Raw genomic sequence first — 8,269 nt, forward strand, 5'->3', positions numbered from 1 at the left:
TTGTCGTGCCACCATGACACCCATGGTCATTCGGCCCGGGCAGTTAGTTGTAGCTTGTCTAGCCGATTGGCTTGCCGGTGTCTGCGGGCCCAGTCTGCCCTGGGTTCTAAACACAGTAAAGTACATCTTCGCAGTTATTCGTCTGAGCTGCATCTAATTCCCTTCCCGTGTTTCCAAAAATTCCTTCCCGGTCCTGCTTCGTCATCCTGATGTGGGTCCCTAGGCCCCTATTCTACAGTCTACTGGCACCATCTTCCTTTCGAAGATGCATGATGATATTTTCGTACCTTATTCGGTCATAGACCACCTGCAGCGCCAAGCCTATTCTAATCATGCGCTTGCGTAGTGGCGTCTCCCCCACTCCTCGCTGTATTATGGCAGCTCTTGCGCATTTCCCCTAGTGCGCCGTGGCTTCGAAGACCTAAAGGCTTCTAGATCAGATTGAACCACCGAGTCTGTCTCACTTGCGCCTCACTTTGACGTCCCACGAATGGAGGCACCGCCAAGTTATCCCTACTAGCACCGCTATGATCTATCAATATCACATACTGGGCTGGGTTACTTTGTGATATCATACCGTGCTTACGACCGCCACAGATGCCGCGTCTATTTTCTCTTCTCCCCAGCCTCTGAGCCGGCTCGGAGCCTTGTGGAGCTATGCTCGTGGCTCACCGGTGTGGCTGTTGACTATAAGGTCTGATGGCATCGCTCGCTCCGTGTAGAAATCTCCCGACATATCACGCCTCAATCGTTTCACCACCATCGTTCCTATGTCGGTTTCCTCTTCGCGTTGTCTTTTCTCTTTCCCAGCGCATCTTTCCCTTGGACCATAGACCTAGATCTCCCCTTTGCTGACTTCTCATACCTGTACTCTCACTTTAAAGTCATTTCTTCATCTATTGATGTATATCGCATTATTGTGGCTTTAACCTCCATATTCCAGCTTTCCTTCAAGCGTCTCAAGTCGGACTCCGTTTCTATCGACAGCAGTTGGGATTCTGACTTCAACTTCAACTTCGTTTCCCTTCGATGAGCCAACATCACGGGCTCCTCCACTTTTGTCCACTGACACACACCTATCGAGTCCTGTGTCGAGTGCAAAACGGCGTGTTGGTATCTCGTTGAGCTTCAGTTATCCTCAATACCGACCCCCACAACGATCTCTGAACCCATTCTTCTTAGAATGGCGGCAATGGCTGACCCCCTTGGTCCCGATGTTATTGCGGCTTCATCACCATCTATACCTGTGATCGAGGCCGAGTTGGACTCCGATATCTCAGCGTCCGAAGGCTGCAGAACCCCACCTCTCTGCAAGCCACTACGGGCTTTTTTCCCCATAGGAAAGACTGGAGACGGCCGCGAATTATACTCACTGCGCACTCTCGAGGCTGTGGGCTATCCAAGCAACAACTCTTCGACTTCTTCTCTCACAGGTCCCAACATCGTCTACCAACTCAAGCCACAATCAGGTTCGAGCCGACCATCAACGAAGGACGAATCATCCTCCTTGCCTCAAAAGAAAGGGTCTCAATTCTACCGTTGGCTACGATGGGGCTTTGGATCAGTCTATCGTAGAATCTTTACTCTTGCTTACCTCGCCAATCTGGTCGCTCTGGCTATCCTTGTTGCTCACACCGGTCTTGGCCTAGGATCCCCACTCACTTATTCAACCTGTGCCACTGCCGTGTCTGCCAACATCCTAGCCTCACTACTGGTGCGAAACGAGCATGTCGTCAACGCCATGTTCATCGTTTTCGGTAGTTGGCCTAGGCAGGCGCCCCTTTCACTTCGACGAGTGTTTGCAAAGGTTTACTCCTATGGTGGTATTCACAGTGGCTGCGGTGTCTCCGCGACGTTTTGGTACATCGCCTATCTGGTGATGCTCACCCAGGCATTCACTGGCCAGAATATTCCACTTCTTCGGGCATACACGCTGCTGGTCAGCTACCTCATTGTATTCCTTCTCGTTACTATTCTCGTCTTCGCCCATCCACGGGTGCGGGTTCTCATTCACAATTGGTTCGAAGGTATCCATCGATACCTTGGCTGGTCCGTCGTCGTTCTCTTCTGGGCCCAGACAATGATGTTAGCGGCCGAGACTGCTACCATCCGACACATTCCCATGGCAGTATCTTTGGTCATCTCCCCATCATTCTGGATGCTCATCATCACCACCCTTCTGGTCATCTACCCCTGGACCCACCTTCGCCTGAGGGACGTCGAGGCCGAGCCACTTTCTGATCATGTCATCAAGCTCAACTTCAGCCACGCGGACGCTCAATACGGTCAGGCTGTCCGACTCTCTGACGCTCCTCTCAAGGAGACGCACGCTTTCGCCGTGATTCCCAACCCGAAATCCCAACCCACGTCTGACACGCTCCCGAATTCGGATTTGTCAACTTCGTCCACTCTCGAAAAGCCCCCTTTCCTCAAATCCGGCAAAGGCTTCAGCGTTTTAATCTCTAACGCAGGTGACTGGACAAATAAGATCATCCACAATCCGCCCAAGAAAATGTGGATTCGCGGTCTACCTCAATACGGCGTCCTGCGCGTAGCTGGCCTCTTCGATCCGGTCATCATCGTTGCCACCGGTTCCGGCATTGGCCCCTGCCTCTCTTTCTTCGTGCAAAAGCCAGACCACCCGGTCCGCATCATCTGGAGCACGCCGAACCCCGTCGAGACGTATGGCCAGGCCGTCGTCGACTTGATCTTCAAGACGGACCCAAGAGCTATCATCCACGATACGCGCAAACTCGGGAGGCCCGACCTGGTCGCGATGACGCATCTGGTGTGGGAGGCGAGTAGGTGGGAGGGGGCGCGCGGTTATGCGCTTGGCGAAGAGATGAGTAGCAGGAGGAACCCCCCCGGCCAGTGTGAGGCGGTCGTCATTATTTCTAATCAGAAGGTTACAAAGAAGGTGGTATATGGGCTTGAGAGTAGAGGGATTCCTGCTTATGGGGCGATTTTCGATTCTTGATACCATTGTTTTTTTGCGAGACGTTGAAAGTCGTGCATTTTGTCGGAGTTGGGGGTTTAGGTTGGGTCAAAGCCTAGGGACTGGGAATTCCTTAAATCACTGTATATATGGATACTTGTCGGGTTTTCTGTTATTCTTTTGTTACTGTTCTGCTATTCTTGATATGGATTACTTCACCACACCCGTCTTGCTGCGTTGATATTGCATATTCCCACAGATAGACCTACGTCGTTCCAACATAGCATTATGAGATATCCAATAGAGACATGTATTTTAGTTTGCTCAATGAGAGATCATTAACTAAAGATGTACGATTCGGTCCTGGGATCTGATCCCTAATTCATGATTCTTTACCTTTCTGAACAGCACACCCACTGCATCACCTCGCACGCCCGCGGCTGGCGCCAATTTACGTAGTATTGGAAAGTTCAAGGTCTAGCCTGTTTACAACGCAGCGATTTCTTTCAGTTCAGTCCCCCATACCTCGGTAAATAATTTTATAGGGTTGTTAGTGTTGCGTGCCCCAGGCACACCTCCTGTATGCTAGATGCAGCGCTTGGGCCACTTGCCCATAAACAGCCCTTCCGTACCTGCAGCCTTTGGATCTCAGTCCCATGATCATCACCAATACAACCCTCTTACCTGTATTTCCAGCTGTTAGAGATCTCTCGCTCCACAGTTTCCACTAGTTACTCGTCCGAAGCCCCAAATTTATGTGCTCGATCAGTTCCATCGTATTACACGACTAAACCAAACACCACGAACCAGCCCACGTCCTTCCCCTTGTATACGAATAGAACGCTTCAGGGAGAGGAATTCAGGTTTCTGAATGTTGATAGTAGAGCCATTATTTGACCTTGAGGCTATTAAGAGCAAGCGGTAAGGCCGGTGGCAGAGATATGGTAATGGACAGGGAGTATAAAGAAATGAGCACGTCAGAAGACACCCGCAGTTTATTGCAAGAACCCGTGTCGACTTATTTGTGACGATTGGCTACAGGCATGATAGTACGGACAACAGGGCAAATATACAGGCGAGTGCTGATCGCTGTCCGGAACGGGCGACGGATGTGCTATAAGCAACATTAGCAATCAACGGATTTTTACTATGATAACCTAGCAAGATGAACCTGAAAGATGGCTCCAGGTGTAAGTTGTGGGTGACAGCTCTCACAATTTCGGGCAGAATCACACCGAGGCTCTGACCTAGTAAAGACGACTGGAATACTGTAGATTTTAACGGGGTTTGCATTAGGCTCTTGAGCAATTGCCTACCGGCCATAACTCTCGGATTAACACTCGCGACAGGAAGCTCACGATGGACCGGATAGCCACTGGGACCGCATTCCCTCAGCCCTAGTTATATTGACCCTTTAAGATATGAAAAATCATCAACGCCAACACGAATACCGTGCGATGAGTTTTCTTATTGTCATGTGGGTGATTATGGACTGAGCAACAAGCCTACAGTGAACCAAGACTTGGAGTAGTGTCATTGTTCCCTAACACGTCCCAAGGGGGGATGGGAATGAATCCACATTTCTCCCAGTGTTTTCTAAATATGACCTTCTTCACATGCATTTATTCAACGACAGACACTGTTTTTCCGAATCGGAGAAGCATGACATTACAAAGCATCACAGTCACCTCAAACCCAAGGCCGCATCTGTATTTTGAAATATATTGACCCTAGTGCGGGCAATTGCAGTGCAAAGGGATGTTATCGAGCATATACATTCCCGTGGTGGCCGGGCCCTAGTTGATAATGCCTCGCTTCCCAGCCCCAACCACCACCCACGCCAGCCTGCCAGAGACAGGCCGGCTTTTTTCCTCCAAGCAAAGCGTACCCATCCGATGCATGTTGCTAATTGATGTTGTTGATAGGGCGACCTATGACAGAAATCTTCTTCGTCTGGCAACTTCAAAGATCCAGATCCCAGATGCGTTGTGTTCGTGCATTGCATTGCGTTGGCAAAGAAACACAATGATAGATGACGATCCCACCAATGCTGTCACTACTCGTGTCGACAATCTAACCGACCCACCGCCCCGTTGCGTTGATGTGTGCGTTTGTCAAGATGTGATGCCCAACCACCAATGCTTCTCTCTTTCCTTTGTGGCCGAATTCCTGCTGCACTAGCCTCGATTTTCCTTGAATGAGAAACAAACGGAGAGAACCTCAAATCCAAAATCAGACATCCAGCGTACACGCATCTTCTAATCCATATTACGTAAACGACGAAGCCAACCGACCGAGGTGATGTGCACACATATGCGCCAAAGCAGAAACAGAAAAGAGAAATGTTCAATCTTGGGGATGTTACTTTTCACCTGCCCGCCAACCAGCCAGACACCGGTGCCTGTCTTCTCTTTTCCTCGTGAAGTCGAAAACCCGCTCGCCCATGGAATGTCATCCCGCCGAGCCGGGATTGATACGTCGAATCCGTACCTGATGATGATGATGATGATAAGAAAGAAATCAAAACCATCCATCTTGCTTTTCCATTTTTCGAAACCCAAGACCTGCGCCATGACTTGATGATGGTGGAAAGAACCGAACCCAGTAAGGAGCGAGAAGACGATAGTCACACAACCAACACCGAATGAAAACCACCGCCATCGACGAAAACGACTAGGTTCGTATACAGACGATTATCAGTTAAGTTCCTCCACACCCCCTTCAGTAAAAACAACGCTATCCAAAAATACCATGCGGGAACGAGGCGAGTAAGACGGATGAAAGCAGGCACGAAAAGCATGACATTGGGCAGCCAGGCAGGGCTCAGCCACGCGGATCAATATCGACCCATCAGTCCAGGTTCCGGGGAAGCGGATGTGTGTGATGTGACAAGATTTGCGAGGCAAGACCTGGGTCTGATTTGGGTAGACAGCGCGGCAGCCCAGCGGCAACGCCACGTGTAGAACGGTCGGGAAGATTACCCAAACAGTTGACATCCCGTGGCTGCATCGCGTCACCCACCACAAGGGGAACACGAGGGCGCCACCGGGCAGTTCGGAATTTGCCTCCCGGTGCCATGATTCGTCCGCTGAGTCCAGGATGTCCAGCTGTTTCCCGACTGCTGCCCACTCCCGAGCGAGACCCTGACTCCAGGGAACCGAACTCGAGAAACCGGCGCATTTTCCCATGTGGCTTGAGCTGGGCTGAAATCGTTGCGAAGAAGGGGGTGATTCCGAGTAAATTAGGATGAGCGCCTCAAAAGCAAGGTGTGCGGTGTGTATGGCGTAATTCCAAGATGTGGATAGGCTGCCACACCTGGGTAGAGGCCGTATCTGCGAGCAGCAGGGGCGATGCGGGAAGAACATTGGATGATGCAATGAAGATCCTCGACGTGGGAATTGGTAAGGTGATGCAAGAAAACAAGAGAACAGAACAGACGGTGGTGCAACCCGGAGAAAAACAAGGAACGCCCCAGCAGAGATGTGTGCAAGCGGACTTTGACGGGAAACGGCCTGCCACCTCCGCGCCGTACCTGACAGCAGAATTCATAGACAAACTCCGAGTCCAGTCCAGTCCAGTCCGGAGAGTATAATGCAATGCAACGAGATATTGATTGACCCCGCCCCAACAGGTGGCACGACAGGGCTCCCACTGCACCTCTTGCCTGGCGTCAATCAACTCACGCCCAACCCCAGCAAGAGCCAACCGGGACTGTCAATTATTGGAGACCCTATGCCCCTCGCAGGCTGGCGGCAGAGTGTCTGTGGCCGTCCCCGTGCTGCGTCTGCGAGGTCACACTGCCGCCGCTACGACCACCAGCCGCTGTCGTAGCTTCGGTTGCCGAGGCTGCGGCGGATATGGCGTAACCGGCTGGTGCGTGGGGGTGGGAATGCTGCGGATCAGGAACGTAAACTTGGCCGTTGGAGAGGACCGAGCCGACGCTGGCGCCACCGCTGGATTGGGAGCCCCTTCTGTCGCTGTCGATTTTATCGCCACCGTAGACGTAGCTGTCGGGTTCGTGGGCAGACCGGTACGAGTGGTGGTGGTCCGAGGAGCCGTACGAGGTATCTGCAGCTGTTTGATAGGCACTTCCCGCTTCGGACGGGCGGCCGGGGACATTGGAGGGAAGGGTGGTAGTCGGCGCGTATGAAACGGGGGATTCGAAACTGGAGTTGACACTACCGTAATCCGAGGTTGCTTTGTTGCTCGAATAGTTTGGTCCGGGAAGACCATCGCTCCTATAAGCCGAGGAACTCGTCAAGGTGCGGTTGACATTAGGGAGGCGATCCGAGGGCGTAGGAAGCGAGGCGGCCATGCCGGAAAGGGAAAAATTAGGGAGATCGCTGCTGACAGCAGAAGCGGGGCGGTGGACCAGACTCGGATAGGGGTATGCTGAAGCTTCTGGGTCAACGTACACTGGCGCCTTGGACCCGGAGCCGTAGCGGTATCCCGGGACCATGTGAACGGGCTCCTGACTCATTTGTGGGTATGAAGGGTAGTTCATTGCGTAGTCGACGCCTTCATCAGGATATGCACCTCCCCAACCTTGAACCGAGTAGTAGCTCTTGCTTGGGTACGGATACGTGCTCTGGCGGTACATGACATCCCCGTTCGGCAGATCGGCAGGGTACTGCGAGACCAGCGGCGATACCGTGCCCCGAGTTTGGTATGCCCGCGCCGTGTCAACGTCGTATCCAAAGCTTCCACCACCGTCTCGGGGCTGCATTTCTTGCGAGGATACCTGAGCGAACAAAAGTCAGACGCGGAACGTTGGAGGTTGGGTTTTTAGTCAGATCGTACCCTTAAAAAGAGACAAGGTTCATGGCCCGCGTTCTTGCAGTTAGAACAAGGCAAGCCGTTTCCCGGGTCGCCGCTGCATCGAATCTTGCGCTTACGGCACCGACCGCACTGGTTGTATACTACGTTAGCAGAGTCCTTCCAGCCATCAGGTAAATGGTAATCCCGGGTGCATGTCCCCCGCTCGACTCCAACGTATCCTCGCCATAGGTTCATTGGTCTATCAAAAGATCGTGTGTACTCACAGCTACGGCAATTCGCTTGCGAGGTTGGGAATCATCAGGCTCTCGTTCAGTCATGGTGGATGCTCGAGTGTCGTGGTGGGATGTGAGTTGGAAACGGCGGTCGGGGTAACTGAAGTACGGAGGGCAAGCCCGACTATATCCACGTCGGCCTACTTCGCTAGGGGGATAGCAGGCTGGAGTTACCATTGTTGTTTTTGACACGTCTGAGACAACAACGAGTGTATTAGAAACAAAAGCATGAACAAGTCTCCGGACGTCGTGCTATCGTCGGTGGGGCTGCGTCCGCTTCCAC

At 52.2% G+C, this 8,269-nt stretch overlaps 3 protein-coding genes across 3 annotated transcripts; 1 reads left to right on the plus strand and 2 right to left on the minus strand.

Moving 5' to 3' along the window:
• Positions 1-1,183: 1,183 nt before the first annotated feature.
• On the plus strand, positions 1,184-2,977 carry BCR38DRAFT_406923 (uncharacterized protein; the record flags this gene model as incomplete). Its single annotated transcript, XM_040858106.1, has 1 exon — positions 1,184-2,977. The coding sequence occupies one exon, from the start codon at positions 1,184-1,186 to the stop codon at positions 2,975-2,977; it is 1,794 nt and encodes a 597-aa protein (XP_040719337.1).
• A 2,571-nt stretch (positions 2,978-5,548) lies between these two features.
• On the minus strand, positions 5,549-6,482 carry BCR38DRAFT_143176 (uncharacterized protein). Its single transcript, XM_040853649.1, has one exon. It carries the CDS (start codon positions 6,298-6,300, stop codon positions 5,632-5,634), a length of 669 nt encoding a protein of 222 aa, XP_040719338.1. The 5' UTR covers positions 6,301-6,482; the 3' UTR covers positions 5,549-5,631.
• A 183-nt stretch (positions 6,483-6,665) lies between these two features.
• Positions 6,666-8,031, minus strand: BCR38DRAFT_406924 (uncharacterized protein; the record flags this gene model as incomplete). Its single annotated transcript, XM_040858107.1, has 3 exons — positions 6,666-7,676; positions 7,831-7,854; positions 7,978-8,031. The coding sequence occupies 3 exons, from the start codon at positions 8,029-8,031 to the stop codon at positions 6,666-6,668; spliced, it is 1,089 nt and encodes a 362-aa protein (XP_040719339.1).
• Positions 8,032-8,269: the final 238 nt, after the last annotated feature.

The sequence above is a fragment of the Pseudomassariella vexata genome (genome assembly GCF_002105095.1).
Source record: "Pseudomassariella vexata strain CBS 129021 chromosome Unknown BCR38scaffold_3, whole genome shotgun sequence".
Taxonomy (NCBI): domain Eukaryota; kingdom Fungi; phylum Ascomycota; class Sordariomycetes; order Amphisphaeriales; family Pseudomassariaceae; genus Pseudomassariella; species Pseudomassariella vexata.